Source organism: Homarus americanus, unplaced genomic scaffold, assembly GCF_018991925.1.
Source record: "Homarus americanus isolate GMGI-L3 unplaced genomic scaffold, GMGI_Hamer_2.0 scaffold24694, whole genome shotgun sequence".
NCBI classification, from domain to species: Eukaryota; Metazoa; Arthropoda; class Malacostraca; order Decapoda; family Nephropidae; genus Homarus; species Homarus americanus.
This window is the reverse complement of record NW_024732780.1, coordinates 9,022,801-9,039,613: the sequence shown is the minus strand read 5'-3', so window position 1 is coordinate 9,039,613 and position 16,813 is coordinate 9,022,801. Positions and strand designations below refer to the sequence as shown.

The 16,813-nt window shown below is 36.6% G+C and overlaps 1 protein-coding gene across 6 annotated transcripts in view; it reads right to left on the bottom strand.

Annotated features, from left to right (window-relative positions):
• LOC121869077 (solute carrier family 12 member 6-like) overlaps positions 1 to 16,813 on the bottom strand; it is a 149,071-nt gene that overhangs the window by 21,507 nt on the left and 110,751 nt on the right. For 4 of the 6 annotated variants that reach the window (XM_042370210.1, XM_042370209.1, XM_042370213.1 and 1 more), the window contains exons 7-20: positions 15,877 to 16,076; positions 15,271 to 15,432; positions 14,448 to 14,604; positions 13,927 to 14,159; positions 12,918 to 13,077; positions 11,893 to 12,092; positions 11,284 to 11,444; positions 10,594 to 10,715; positions 10,250 to 10,439; positions 9,792 to 9,875; positions 9,225 to 9,356; positions 8,722 to 8,829; positions 7,460 to 7,507; positions 1,075 to 1,095 (exon numbers count right to left, since the gene is read on the bottom strand). In XM_042370210.1, the coding sequence (XP_042226144.1) occupies positions 1,075 to 1,095; positions 7,460 to 7,507; positions 8,722 to 8,829; positions 9,225 to 9,356; positions 9,792 to 9,875; positions 10,250 to 10,439; positions 10,594 to 10,715; positions 11,284 to 11,444; positions 11,893 to 12,092; positions 12,918 to 13,077; positions 13,927 to 14,159; positions 14,448 to 14,604; positions 15,271 to 15,432; positions 15,877 to 16,076 (1,978 nt within the window). The remainder of the gene's footprint in view (positions 1 to 1,074; positions 1,096 to 7,459; positions 7,508 to 8,721; positions 8,830 to 9,224; positions 9,357 to 9,791; positions 9,876 to 10,249; positions 10,440 to 10,593; positions 10,716 to 11,283; positions 11,445 to 11,892; positions 12,093 to 12,917; positions 13,078 to 13,926; positions 14,160 to 14,447; positions 14,605 to 15,270; positions 15,433 to 15,876; positions 16,077 to 16,813) is intronic. The other 2 variants (XM_042370211.1, XM_042370212.1) reach the window with 2 other exon arrangements.

The following is a 16,813-nucleotide window of genomic DNA, read 5'->3' as shown; positions in this document are numbered from 1 at the left end:
ATCCCTTTCTCTATAATTCAGTATATTCATTTATGTAACACAGTTTTCATTAGTGTTATCTTCTGAAAGCAAATTTACAATACTGTACTGTAAACTAATTCTATAATGGAGAGTATTTCAATGAATCTTCTCCTGCCTCAGTAACAGCTGAAAACAACACCCATGGGGAGGAGTGTTAAAACTGACTGAATGCCCTAACTTGACCTACAAACAGATCCGTACACACCTTAATAAAAACAGCCTATCCACACACCCTTAAAGAAAGCCTGAGTGTTAAGGCTGGTTCATATGGAGTTTTAACCCTCACCACACTTAACTTTTACTTCACATGATCTCTCAGTCTTAAGAGGCAACACCCATGACCTCACACAACAGTGACCAACTCGGTGCACTTCAAACACAGCAACATCCCTCCAACCTTTCTCTACCACACCATCAAATTTACACTTCAAGAATTAGGAGACAAGAATACTACTGAGTTATGATGTCCCTTGCCTAATGTTGTTCGGTAAGGGAGGACACACATACGACTGTGCCTTCCCTGTCACAAGCACATACACCTGTCAACTCAGTCATGCATCTAGACGAGTCACCACAACCTATTTCAGTAGTACAGGGGAAACTTGCATTTGCTTGTTGGTCTTTTTCTAATTTTCTATGAATACTTATTGATTTAATACTCTGCAGTCAAGCTTTTGTGTAGTTACCCAGTGAATGGCCACAACAAAGTCAAGTGAAGTCCGATATTCTTTTTCTGTAGCCTAGAGTATATTATGATGGCCATATGTCAGTTCACAACATATCTTCATTAGTTCACCGACCCACACGATCACTTTGTCTTGATAATCTACTCTGTGGTGACTTATTACCAGCATTCTGAGAGCCATCGGAACACTGATATATAACCATGTATATATAGAGACACTTTTTTTCCATTAATGATTTTGAAACTTAAGCAAATGATACAAAATCCTGAAATATGTTAATTACAGTTATAGAATTCATCTATGTTGTTAGGTACAAACATGGTATCTAAAAAGGAGTATTAGCAGAGAAATATAGAGAATACCATACCCTGAGGCTATTTGACTCAATCTGTGGACAAAGGTAAAGGCTTCATGCTACTTTATCATCATGAAAATCCTTCCTATCTGTCTATCCTCTCAACAATTACTCCAATCCCAACTACATGGGCTGGAACAAGTGCACCTAATGTGTTATAACTTAGACAATTACTCTACTGTATTTACTGCCTAAGAATGAAAAGCCAGGTAACATTTAACACCTAGTAAATAGCTACTGTACTGTGATAAAGACCAAAATACTTTACTATTAATACAAAGAACCTACTTAGAATAGAACAAAGATTCAAACTTTTATTAAACACTCAAAAGTTCCAAATACCTGAATTAGTACTACGTTAATAATTACTGCAGTAAACCTTTTAAAAGTATGAGACAAAGTTATCATATGAGAGACACTGACTAAAAAGAAAATTATATTACAAGTCAGCTATTCAAGGGTAAACTCAATGAAAAACAAACACATTTCTTATGCATTGATTACCCTTCTCTTAATGACTCTAAAAATTCAGAAGAAAAGACACGGGACGAGACGAGGAAAGGGAAGCACGACGCAAGGCAGATACAAGGGAATGGTGAGACGTAAGAAAGAGAGAGGCTAAATGAAGGAAACAGAGGAACACCTAATAATTTTACCTGGATGAATTTACAGGAGAATAGGAAGACTGGAGGAGATAGACACGAGTGAAATTGGGGATTTAGGGATTATTAGGGATTATCCAGTGAGAAAATCTGGGATGATTGAGATTTAATTTGGGATTAAAAAGGAGAGATTAAGGATTGTTAAGAGATTACAGAATAATTAGACAACGAGACTTAGGGATTAAGAGATTCAGGATTATAAAGTAAGGCATCATTAGTAAGGGATTAAGGTTTATTAAAGGTCACGAGGGACTATAAAAAAAATGGAATTATTGAGAAAGATATTAGGGATTACAAATTGTGGATTATTCATGAGAAGATATAGGATTATTCTGTACAAGTTAAGGGATTTTTAGTATATTATTTATAAGAATAGGATACTGGGATTACTTGGTGAAAGATCAGAAAATACTGTGTAGAGTACCTGTACAGTATATACAATAGAGAGAGAGATAAGTTTCAGAGGTAAAAATAATGCTGGAACACAGGAATTAAATCTCATTGTGAAAAGAATGAGAAAAAGTGGTTTGATTATAAAGTTGTTTAAACATGGTGACCACCTGCTAGTGCCCCACTGTCTGTATAACTACACTGTCTATGTATATCTGCATTGTCTAGGTGTATTGTAGACCCACACTCTCTATGTATATAGTAGTGTATACCTGTATTAACAATACAGTATACAGTACAGTACTTGCTGAATCAATGTAAACTTGTATGACGATTTTACTGAATATCTATCTATCTATCTATCTTATTACCATGAGAGATGGTTGGACCATTTTTCTCTCAAAATGAGAAAACAAACTAAACATTTCATAATTGGTTCAGGGTGAAAAGTTTACTGCCCCCATCTCGCTCTCCCTCCTGCCAAGTCCCCAGGGAATGGGTCAAACTAATCCCTCAACCTGTAATTGAACCTTGAAGTTTCATGCAAAATCTATAGGTCTGATTAAATTCGGTTATGTTAGGGGTAAGGTAGGTTAGGCTAGGTTAGATTAGGTTAAGTTTGACAAGGGTGTGGTCAAGCTCCATTCCAAGGTCAGATCAAGGGATTAAGAGCCCCACCAGTGAACAGCCATAAAGCAGCAACCTTCACCACCTCCATCAACAACACACAATAGGAAAAATTTATGCTCCATTACATCAACCAACCACCTGGGTGAATATACATTTCTTATGGAGTAAATGTCTTTTATAGAAAGAGTGACCACTAACAGGACCACTCTAATGAATTAGTTATGAGCATACAGCATGTAGAGGGACCTGTTTCACCAGTAATGGCTTTATCATCGTAATATACTGTAAAACAACACAAGAAATGGTCCTTCCAACAATGTCACACACTCAATCCAGGTGTTAGTAAGACACGAATTATCTCAATATGAATTCTTGAGTTGCTCTTAATGTAGCTGTCAGATATGTGGGAGTCTGACAGATGTATCCCACAATATAATATTAAATTAATGTTTAAAGGAGGAAGAACATAAATATAACTCTTGAAAAAATATAACAGAATTTAGTCAAGTAAGATTGGACATAATATATCAGTTCGTTTCCTATAATTTTGAATGGCCATTTTGACTCGTATTAATGAAGCTTGTGGGATATATGACATTATATTATCAACCGAGGGGAAACTCACATAAAAATTGATGAGAACAATTAATTACTGTACAGGTATTATCCTTTCAAGTTCAAATCACATCATCAACCAAACGATGCATGAAGGGGAGAGGTCTTACATGATAAAACTGATCATTACTCAGGGCTGCTCATATAGTGTAACACTGGTGGGTCAGCCGGTGTATGTTAGTCACCTAATGTACTGTACACTGATAACTAGTTGCTCATGTCAACTCCTAAATTACTGCCTATACTGTACACCAGCACTACCCTAGGCTATCCACATGTACCAAGTGTATCAGAGGAGGGCAATAATCCACCAGGGTAAGTTAGACTGAACCTTTACACCCCACCTGGCTTTGGGGCTGTTTTTCTCACTCTAAAGAGAAACATTAAAAGTTTTTAGTGGAAAAGTTTGAAAAGGATGGATACCTTTTTTTTTTTGGTTAAAAACATCAATATTACACAATATTATTTATGTCTACATTTATCAATGGGACTTCTAACATGAGCAGAAATTTGTGTAATATTCTTACCCATGGAATGGAGATTAAACACAGGTATTCTGTAAAAGACATAATTTCTCTTGAAATCTTCAAGACCTCAGAAAAGAATATTTATCTGCCTGATCCAAAGGTTGAGACACAAAGTCCAAATCAAACAGTACTGTACTGTACTGTACTGTACAGTACTGTACTGTACAGTACTCTCAAATAAACAGTATTTCAAAACACCTCTCTCCCAATCACCTGTATGATAAATCTTTCCTACACATTACTGTACATAAAAAAACAAATATACTGTAATTGTGACAATTACCTCCAATAATTAACATAAAAAATCGATCTAAGAAGTTCAGGAATTCTACGTATATACTTTAGAAAGCTGATGCTTATACCTTTACTGTAGTGTATAATGGTTAACAGTTTCACACACACAAGTCTACCTGCAGTAAATTGGCTTAATTAAGAGAAAATGTGCTTAAGATAACCTGGGTAAACTTGCTTTATGAGTTGAACCATAACAAGACAAGACAGTCATCTACACATACAACACTCAAACTACCGTGTATGGTAGTATTTTAACTAAAGACACCATTATAATTTATTTTGTATACAAACTTTACTAAGGTATTTGAAATGAGGCCTGAGTTATGTGCCAGAATTGAAACTCAAAGACAGATGGATAGGGTAAAGGAAGCCATTTGTATGTCCCTCCTTGACTCAGTTATGTTGAGTGGGGGATGTTAAGGGACCTTGAACAACTACCAAGCAATTACTTCAATAATACCCCTGAAACAAGTGACCAGGGCTTACAAAAATCAATGTCAGGTGTACAAATGCAGGGTGTCTGTCATGTACCGTAGAGAAATCAGTTATTTTTATTTTTCAGGTGAAGGAATCAAAGAAATTAATGAATATAACATAGAAATTACCAGTAAAGCTTCAGTTTAATATTAATGTATGGAGAGCCAGATGCTGCACATGAAAGATTTTACTCAACGAAACCCACATCTGTGGGTGTTGTCGATTAAACTTTGTCGCACCAGATCAGTCTGTAACCATCTGGCATTCCGTACATAAACATTAAACCGACTCTTTCATCTAGTGTTACTTTCTCCATCATCTTTGTTGATTACGATTCGCTCACCTGAAAAAAGAACATTCGTGTCCCTATGTTGCACAACCTATGAGACACCCTATACATTTACCCAACCCATCTAGTGGACATACAAAACCCCTTTGAATAAACAACTAGTCCTCAACATAGTCACCAGGGTGTCTAAACCTTATTCTAACTTTTGTATATATTCCTTTTTATAGAATTCAAAGTCCTGTTAGAGAACTTAATACCCCAGGGAATCTAATCACCTACAACGAAAAATTATACCTACGAGAACCTACATACTTTAGACTGGATGTGTTGGTGGATAGTTGAAAGGTTATGACACTGCTTCAGAAGGCCTCTAGCTGGTGTGTGGCAGTGATAAGAGCGGGACTAGATTTTAGTGTTCTGTGTAACTATAGATAAGAGACACTAAGCTATTGTTCTTTACTGTGTGTCTCTGATGGTGAACTTTCAGGTGATCCCATGAAACAGAAGAGGAAGACAGAGACAGGAAAGAAGATGAAGAAGATGTTGCCAAAACACATATGGTAAATAAAAATAATACTAATAATTTAGTTATCATAAAATATAAACAAACTTTGAACACCTTACTTTATACACTTCAACATATAAACACTTTCAACAATTTGTCAAAGGCAGCTTGTGGTTTATACATCATGAACTACAAATATTAAGGCGGATGTAGATCTCCTAAGCGACAACAAAGACCAGCTCTCCTGTCTCACTCGGATGAGCTATGTTTTGTAAAGCAACTTAAGAGGTGCGATAACAGTACAAGCAAACATGTTGGCAACACCAAACTATACTTTCTGCACCTACAGCTTTTATGTCTACCAATACTATGCTTAACACACTGTATATCAACCATTCTCACACCTAGTTACCATTGTTCTAGTAAACTGCAAAACTCTTGTAAATTCTGCTAAATGGAAAAAAAAGTATTCAAGCCCAGAACTGACTCTATGTAATGAAATATGAGAAACTGATCCTGAAATCCTGTTTTAAACCCATATCTGGGTTGTGACTCATACATAACTGATCCAGTCTATGGGTTGAAGATACAGGTCACAACCTTTGACACTGGTGGCTGGAATAATTCACTATTTACTGTACAGTAATCCTGTCCATCATATCCAGGTATTTAAAGAGAGATCTTTGGATACAAAATCCACCATCAAAAGCTGAAGGCTGAGTAGTCTTGCCATCATACTGACATGTTCACTCACAAGACCCATGAACTGCCAATCAGCACTCAATACTCCATGAATGTAAGGGGAGGGTGATTGATATATCCTGAAAGACTAACATATTAAACCAGGCTCACATTATAGGAGCTCATACAATGGACATGACATCCTTTAGTAAGTTGGTCAGTGTTTTGAGAGCTGTCATGCTCAAGAGTGAGGGCCAACTTTTCATTGACTCAAAGTTAGGAAACTACCCAGAATAATATGTAGTCAACTTAGGGGAGGACAAGTGATGCCATCAGCCGGCAGACAAATGTTAACAGACAATCCCACTTGGCTGTGACAGGGAGGGCTAATCATTCCCTCCTAAACACTGACACAGAGTCAAAGAAGTGGTAGTTTCCTGAGCTCTGGTTTTGAGGAATCCAAGAGAATGGATACGACTGTATTTGTAGTCTTAGATGGAGTTTAATACCCACTTTGGGCAGCAGTACTAAACCAGCCTACACTACAAAGAGGTCCTTATAGGCTAGACTAAGGCAGTTATGGACAGTGTGACAGGTTCTGTAAACATAACCAGTGAAGACACAAGAGTAAACACTGTACTGTTGATGAAATAGTTAAACATACAACAAACAAGAACCAGTTTCAAGATGGTAATGAAGACTGTGGAGCATTGACTCACCTTGGGTCACACATCACACCAAGTTGACTCTTAAGAGAAATATGCAGACACAGCCCAAACAGTCTAACCTTGTGTGAGCAAAATTCAGCATCAAGCTCATTACGTCCATCAAGACTCAGATATGAATTGTGTTTGAAATCCACTTACAATACATGGGAGAAGCGAGGTTGGGGCAGAAAACGATGTTTGTAACAGAGATAATGAGTCACAGGGTACACATGCTAAGGGCTCTTTTTAGATATCTATGTGTAACAAGAAAATAAACTAAATATATATAGTATTTGCTTCAGTCACCAATGTCACAAGTTGTAACCTAGAATTTCATGACACAGACCTGGTTGGTAATGGGGGAGTCACCTGAGTTGGGAGTTAGTTTGTAAAATACCTGCTGAAAATCCTTAACTAATTACCCATCTATTGTTCTGTTAATTACTACCTAATCTACTTACTGTACAGTTTTAATATGGTGCAATTATATTGGCTCACTATATTTTAGAGATAATGAATAAGCATGCATTGTTCCTGCTGGCATGCGCTACCTAAGTGTAGTGATTGAGTTATGGACATGAAACACAGTCAAGATGTACACAAGTGAGAGCATCACACACCAGGGGCAGTTTGTCTTCAATATTGGCAGCCTCAAACCCTAGTTCCGACTACAATGGCCGCATGACAGGAAAGGAAAGTGATAGCATGAGACATTGTAAATGGAGATATAGAAGCTATTTAAATATCACGAAGAAAAACCCTAAGTCAGTGAAATTATACATAAGAACCATACTTGTAAATCAGTGAAATTACATCGTTAAGTAAAGACCAGAAATATGACTTTTATACAGAAGTGACATTACTTATAATTACGTACATAGAATTTATAATACTTGGAGGAGAGGTCACCCATGTCCATAAACCATTCAGGAAAAATATCCTTTGTTCACTCAAGACTTGCCGTCAGTATTATACATCTTCAGGGCACCATTATCTTACTTATAGGTCCATATAATAACACTTTCTCTTTTAACCAAACATTCTTACACTTAAACACAATGTTACGTATTAATGGTGATAACAGCCAAGGAACCAGACATAATATTACCATGCATCTTACTTCTACAACCTCTGAACACTCAACAGCTACCCAAGACAGTAAGAATCTGTATCATTTCTACCACACAAATTTAGTTTCAACCAATAATACAAAACATTTTTATAATTTTAAACATAATTTCTGTATAAAAATCTTAAGTAACTATTTTATATTGATACTTCACACTTGTAAGTCTTTTCCTGCTATGACTCGAGCCAGAGTGAACATCATACACAGACTCTCCTTCACCCTATGTCCTGTCATCCAGTAAACCAGTTATCAGCCAAGGTCTTCTGAAGGTTGTATACACCATAGACACTTAATAACTCTTTCATACATTCTCTTTATCATATTATTAATTGTTACATCACAGGTAACATCAAGTAACAACCACACCGTCTGGAAATATTTTCATTAATACAGTACTGTACTATCAAACCATGAATATATTGGGTACGTCCTGACCGCCAAGTACAAAATTCTAGATTCCTCAAGTAAGAATTTCGTGATATTAAAGCACTGATTTTAAATATCTGAAAATATGATCTACTAATAATAACACATTATAACACATTATACAACAAGAGATATAAAATTAATTAAATAAAGCTTTAAGAGTTCACTTATATAACTCCAAGATAACTAATTAAAATACTCCTCTGAATTTGACTAATATTCCATCTATTAATTTAAACAACACTAAGTATCAGACCAAGTAACAAGAGAAGAACTATTATCAAATTTCTTACAAGATAAATACAAAGTTTTCCACCAAGTACTTACAATATTGAGTTTCTCTTTACGGTTGAGACGCAGTTCCTTCAACATCTGTGTTCTCTGTTCCATCATGAGTGTTCGCTCGTAGGTGTACGTCTGAATGTCACTGTCCATCTGTGGGGTAATTTAAGTATTCAGTTTGTAAGTCATCATTACTGCATCATATTCTGTAAATATTGAAAGTTAGTTGAAGAAACATTGTTCCAAAACACATAAACAGTACTGGCATCCCTCGAGTTACAGAAAGGTTGTGTTCCTGAAAAGTTGTCCTTAACTCAAAATTCTTTAACTCGAAATCGCGGAACTCAAAATTCTGTAAATGAAGGGATAGCTGTATGATGTTTCTCACTGTTAAGAGAGAAAACACACAGTTATTCCTGCTTTGTTTCTTAGGTCTCAAATGAAACTAAAACATAACAGTTGCCTTAAAAATTAAAATATTATCTTAAAGTTGACAAAGCCAGTATAGGTTAGGTTAGGTTATGGCAGAATCTTTCATTAACACTGACCAACTCGACCACGTCCACTTCAGCATCAATACGCAGGTGGTAGAGGAATGTCTTTAAGTCCTTCTTCATCTGGATGCTGTTGTCCTCTAGCTGAGCAACGGTGAAGATGCGCATTTTGCAGTTCTTCCAGACCTAAAATATTAACAAATAAAACTGTTAATAAGACAATGGTATGCCTATGTTTAATACCTTTACTTTCCATCAAATTCAGTTACCATCGATGCTTTTACTCATTATGTCCATGAAACAAGACTACAGGAATGATATTTGTGCTAATTTTGGTAAGCTTTTCTCGTCTCATTATCCATCTTTGACTCCTGACTGATTTCTGGGTGGGTTAAGTTGCCACACAAACATTTACCACCAACATTTAATATATACTACCTGTTATTAACTTTTAGGGGATAATTTAGTTTATTGATATTATTCAACTGTGAAATGAGTGTATGAAGTGATGCTATAAAATTCTAGTCTTCCTTTGAAAGTTCTATACTATACTGTTTACATTTTTTATTTATAGGAATTTCTAAAGTATTGACCCAACCTAGTATGTCTGTAGTGTCTTACCTTGTGCTGGCGGAGGAGGAAGGGCAGCAACATAAGAAGACCGCCATCATGGACAATCCACCAGATGTCAATAGTACCAGACACCTGCCATATACACACAACAGGTGAATAACTTAACTACCTGTACAGTAATTAGGAGATATTATGTGTCCAATAATAGGATTGAAGTCTATTAATTTTATTTTGTTTATATATATTACCCGGTACTTAATTCACAACTATAAGGAATGGAGTGAGCATATGTAGGTTTGAGCATATAAATACACTACCTTTATCTTATGTTGTGAGGAGCATTAACCATTAGATATCAAGACTTGTTCAGAAATGTATGCACAGACTGTATTCAAATAGGGACTTGTATGCAGTAATTTTATTTTGACATGAAATTGCAAAATAAATGAACCACATATCATGACGTTACTTGATGTTTATCTTAGCGAGAAAAAAAAAGAACTAACCTTAGACATAGAATCTGGGTAGAAATTGATGCCTTTAGGGACAAGAAGCGCCATCTTTGCCGCCGATACATTACGAACGGTGTCTAGGAAAACTCGCCACGACCGCTCATCTGGAGAGTGACGCCACCCGTAAGGCCATCCTAGAATGACTGTGTTGGGTTTCATGCCTCCTAAGCCACAAGTCTGGATACTGTAGACAAGTAAAAGGCACCAAGAAGAAGATGAAAAGATGCACTAACATTTCTCTCTCTCTCTTTTATTCTGTTGTCTCGGTTATTATCAATATTATTTAGAAATGGTTTAAATAATCAACCAAATCATAAAACAGGAGAACTAATACATACATGTGACTGATGCCTTCTGTTATGTTCTTGGCGATCAGCGTGTCGACAAAGCCTTTCACTTTCTCCTCGTTCATGGCACGACGTAAGCTCTGTTTGGCAGCGTGCGATTCTCCGTAGCTTTTCTGTCACGTCATAAGGAAGAGACTGTTAAAAATATCCTACTAACTAACTAGTGTATATAATGTGATCTACCTTATCAAGGCTGTGCAAGACATCAAGTGAGACACCTAATGCTCCCAGATGACCTGAAAAAATGTTCAGTATCCTCAACTCACGAAAGATTTCATTACATACAATACTACTAATGATGATTTGGGAGTTATGGTTTTATGGTATTTTGACTCTATACTTAAGGAACAACATGTATGGTAGGGTAAGTCTATCTGTTGGGGAGATGTAATAGTCAGGTGGTGAGAGACCTACCTGGTGAAAAACACAAGTTCACTATAACAGATACAGTGCTGTACTGTACTGTACATTCATGAAACGTGTATTTTATCTATTCTTTAGTCCATAAATGATGTAATGTACAGAACTATTTACCTCAGTACACAAGTTAGATCTCTACACACTCCTAATACCATATAATCAGCATACATTTCCCTGAACACAAAATCCAGAATAGCCAAAGTGTTTAGTGTTAAAACACACAGGTATGAAGACAAATAAATTAGAAGGCATATCACTTACCGAGTATTCTCCATCAATAACAGACACACCTATAGTCAGACCCTTGCCAGCTTTCAGCTGGGAGGCAAAAGTGAAAAGTTTCTTGTATTTGGGCACCAAATCCTTCGTCAGCTTTGCTAGAATAAGGATCTGTGGCCGCCAATTTTTAGTATGAGGAGGACCTGAGAGACAAAACAAGAATCATCAACACAAATACAATAAAACCACAAATTTTCCAACACTGATTCATCAAACTCTGGATGAACAAGATACTTTTATACTTCCAGGTAAAACATTGTCTGAGCAACCTTTAACTATCTTCTATACAGTACCAGTATGTTGTATTAACAATAAATGAAGGAAATCATCTCACTTAATTTTATAATACAATTTTATGTGAGTAATGAATACAGCCAAGTGTAAGCTTCTGAACACATCAGCACAGTATTAAACAACAATGAATAGAAAACTCTGCAAGTCATTTTAGTGCAGTTTATATCAGCAAATGTCACCACACTTAATAAAAAAAAGACTGATTTAAGTCACTACAACTGAGTATATCAGCTCACCTGTGACCAAATGACACAAAAAATCAGTCAAACAACTTAATGTAAATCTGTCACACTGTACCTTCTTCCAGTCTCAGGAGGGAGTAGCGAGCAGCGGACAGGGCCAGACCTCTAATGCCATCTCCCCATTCCTTTTCTGCTCCACGGAATTCGATGTACTTATAGATAATACCAGCAATTAACATAGCCAGCAGGGCATAGTACCAAGAGGTCATGAACATCACAGTAATGCACAGCGACAGACCCACAAATGACAAAGACCTGAAAAAAAAAGACATTATATTAAAGTTGGAAAAATTTACCTGATTGCATAAACTTCGTAAAATATTAAAACTTTGGACATTTGGTAATATTTCAAGATGGAGTTTTTATCATAATTCATCAATTCTTTGGCAAATATGTCAAATGAGATAAAACTCCTCACTCATGTTTCTTCTCCAACCCTTCTCTTCTATTTCATGATTTTATGAACAATTCAACATTTTATTGTGGATAATATTCATCCTCTAAAACCTTAATAAGTTCTCAAAAACATTCTAGATTCCTCCAACAACACCTCAGCACTTTTCTAATACAGTCCTAATAATTTTCCCCCCAATACATCAAATTTTCTTTGATACAATCCTTTAATACAAATTAAATTCCACAATAATCTACAAATACAGTACAAATTCAACTATTTTCTAACACCATCAATTCACAAGCACAATACCAACACCCCCAGACTGTCTCCACGTCCAATCCTCTAAGAATATGATCATTTAAATTGACCTCCGACTTTACTTGCAGATTCTCACACTGTTTACTTTACCTATATTTAATTCCCTCCCACCAGTACATTTCCCAACAGTCTGGCTACACATCTTGGGTAGGCTAGGTGGTACATGCTCTCAGAGTTCATGGTATATTTAACATTTGTCATTACTCTGTCTGTACATTACTGTCTATTTTAACAATATTGTACAGAGATTAAAACAGATGGACAAAGCAACATTTATTGACAAGAAATCTTTCATGCTACACAATTTTTCTTGGTCTTCCTTAAGGTTCTCTACAATAGAACCCTCGAGTAGTGCGGAGACTTACCAGTGATAATACTTAAATCTTGGCCGCCAGTTGGGAGTACGCAACAAAGTTTGTAACGCGCAGGCGAGGTTGACAAAGCCGTAGCACATGAGGAAGAACATTGACAGAATAGGAGCAATGTAATCCAGGTTACCAATCAAAATACCAAACTGACAAATACCTAGAAAGAAAAAAAAATTTATTAAAAGTTCAATTGTACTGTATTAAACACAACTGTTCTTATCACTGCATAAGTTGTGAGGCGACAACTTCCAGGGGAGAGGTGTTAGTTTAGCCTCAGCATTCACTTGGTCCTTTCTTCCTGCACAACATGAATAGTTTGTGCTTACTGACAACTTTTAAGCAAAACAATATTTACAAGGGACACCAACTTATCATATAAAGGTGCCTTCATTTATTTAAAATTCTTAACATCTAATAAATAATCTAACTTCTAAAGACACAAATGGATGGTTAACTTTCAGAATAAGTGAATGCTCAACCAACCAACTGCAGTATATCAAGGATTTTACTATGATTATTACAGGTGTATTAAGAGACTGCTCATGATTCTAAAACTTAACTACAATCCAATACACATCTCAGGAGCCATAAACACAGGCATGTAAAGAAATAATGCCTCAGGAACTTGCTAGCTACTGTATGTGACATGTAGTGCCTCTATGTTCCTTCCATTGCTATCTCAACCCTTTTGCACCTCCATCACCATCCCTCCAGATAACATGATGAAGTTCCATCCAGTTAAGCTGTGTGTTTCCTATTATGAAGCTTCTCCCAGTATACATATATCTATAAGTCTCTCTTAGTATTTCCAATCATTCACAGCTCTCCATATCCTTCACAAAATATAACCCATTACTGTCACTTGATCTTCCAATTAAATTATAGTATCAAGTATCATAATCTATAGTATTAAATATGGCCCTATATAGTATAATCTCTAGTAATAATATGACCTTATATAATCCACAGAATTAAACAGTTGAACGTCAAGCGAACACAAACGTACATCCCGTCATCAGCAATGCTCTGAGAGGCTCCCCGCGTGCTGAAGACTTAGCGAAGGGCACTAAGAAGGGAATAATGCCGTCTTTACTTATGGCTTGCATCAATCTCGGTGCTCCTGTGAGGGACTGTAGGCCAGCACCTATGGTCGAGAGGAGTGACCCCACGAGAATCACCCACTCATTTGGCCAGGATATTGCCGCGATGGCCAGTTTACCGCCCACACTGTAACCAAACCTGTGGAAGAGAGAGGTGGGAATAGTGGCCATATTGAGAGCAGACATAATGGAATATTACCACATATACTTTACCAGTAACTTTGAATAATACAGTAAACAATAGATATATACAGTATTTCAGGGTTACAGTTATCTTGTACTTTCCTTACAGGTTCATAGCACATTATTAAGGATATAAAGAAACGTTCTGTATTAAAAGTAAAAGATTGTTGAGTAAATGAATTCTATGTACAGTATTAAGATGCGTATTTGATTCTTGTCATTACGAAATACAAGACAAACTCACTTGTCTCTCATCAGGAGAAGGTCATAAGACCCAGCAAACAAGAGAAGATAACTTAAGTAAACAAAGGATGTTGTGACAATGGCAGCAAGTGTTCCTATGGGAATACTCTTTTGTGCATCTGCAAGATCTCCAGACCTGTTGCTGCCGGCCATAATTCCTGTAAAAAGTGTTTGTCTTAATTTATCTTTTACATAATGAAGATACGGTATAATGTTTTGAATTTATAGTTAAACAATCTAACTTTTACCCAGTCCAAGGGCCAATAAGGGGACGTGGGGCCTAGATTTCAACACTATTCCACATGAGGAGTGGGTAGAAAGCCTTGATTAAGTATACAGTATTTCCCTCCAACAAACACACACTGATTAATAAATACAACTCATCCATAACAATCAAAGTACAGTGTGTGGTAAACAGTCTTGTCCTCAAATAAATGCTTTAAATTAATAAAGAAGAAAATTAGCTGCCAAGAGATCAAGCCATGAGAAAGAAGTCTAAACAGCTGGGAAGGAAAAGGTGAACTGAAGGACAATTGAGCCCAAGTCTTGTTTTATAGCCTGTCAGGGGTGTGGGGTGCAGGCAAAATGTCAGTGTGGCATAAACTTGGCCTTGGACAGGTAGCTCATTAGTGCTTCAAATAATTCATTGGTGCTGGGGTGTAGTTGAAGCAGGAGATCTCAAAGAATCTCTTGTTTTCTAATTCTACCAGTTTAACTTAGTCACACAAGTGGAAGGCTGATGGTACTATGGGGTTAAACCTGACACACTACACGGTCACCACAACACCGGGCGGGAGTCAGCAAGTGTAGTGAAAAAGACTGACCTGTACAGGATGGGAAAAAGATGCCAACCAGGACGGTGAAGGAGGTGGTGATGTCAATGACGATCTGATTGTAAGTTGGGTTGTTTAGAGACTCATAGTCATCAGGATTGTCTGTGTCTGAAACAATCTGCCCCTGCTCCATGAAGTGAGAACCCAAATTGGCTGTAAAGAAAGATGGTGTCAGCCACAAATCGATTTTTTTCTTTCTTTACACAATTAGACTTAAATATCTTTCCTTTGAAATTACAGTATTACAAAAATTTTCAAATAAGTAAATTATAAAAAAAAAAATCAGTAATAAATACGGCATCTTGGTCATCAAAACTACCGGTAAACATACAACATGACCAGTAGTAACTTGACAACTCTGTCATGCGGCCTCAGATTTAGCTTAACAGTCCAAAAGTAATTGTGTATTACTGTATAGTATTATAAGTTTAGTACTGTACTGTATGGTTAAAACTTGTTGCAAATTCAATCTACAAACAGCAATAATTTAGAAACATAAAAAGAAACAGATTTTGTTCTTTTTCAATATATAATTTTATCAAGATATGAGATGAAACACAAAATTGTGATGAAAGATAAAAATGGACAAGAACTTACAAGTAAACGCGCCAGATGCCAACCCAACAATAGCTCTTCGTTCAGACACGTTATGTGCTTGGAAGTAGGGATCACACTCGGTGATGTTTTGGGCAAAGGTGTTGTTTTCTTTTGCACAATATATCTGCCAGAGATCTCCACCATATTCTTTGGTACAGTTATCAACTTGGGTAAGTAATCTTGCTCCTAACACACACATCCTAAGATAAAACAAGTATTGTAAATAAGAAAATAAAAATAATACAATAAAAGTAGATTTCTGATGGGCTAACTCAAGTAATGTTGGACAGTGAGAGTACATACTGGCACTGTATATAGTAATCCCAAAACCAAGATTTTACAGGGATTTCAGAATCAATCTTCCATTTGTGGACAGCTGCCCTGCCCTCTGGTCAGTGACACTTGGAACTACAACTCCTGTTACCAACAGTTCTTCAGTGTTATCCTTGAACACTGAAAGGAACTTGATAACCCAATGTCTAAAGCCTCATAAGAGATGCCATGATGGAAAATCTACTACAAAACAACCTTGTAAAGGACTGTCAACACAGTTTTCTGCCAGGACGCTCTTGCTTGTTACAATTACTCAAGGTACTGGATGTTTGGACAGGCACAGCATTCAGAGAAGTGCCCTAGACGTGGATCAGAGACTTACTTCATGATTGCAAGCAGTGTGTGGTGATTAATGGCACGAAATCGTCATGTGTACCTATGACAAGCAGGGGGACCACAGGGCAGTGTACTAGGACCAACGTTGTTTCATAAATAGACATGCCAGAAGTTATAAGCTCCTCCATACAAATGTTTGCAGATGACAATATATTCAGGGAAATTAAGAGCCAAACAGACTGTGAAGAGCTACAGAAAGATCACTGCCAGCTTCAAGAATGGTCAAAGAAATGGGTGCTAAGATTAAATGTCACAAAGTGTAAGATGA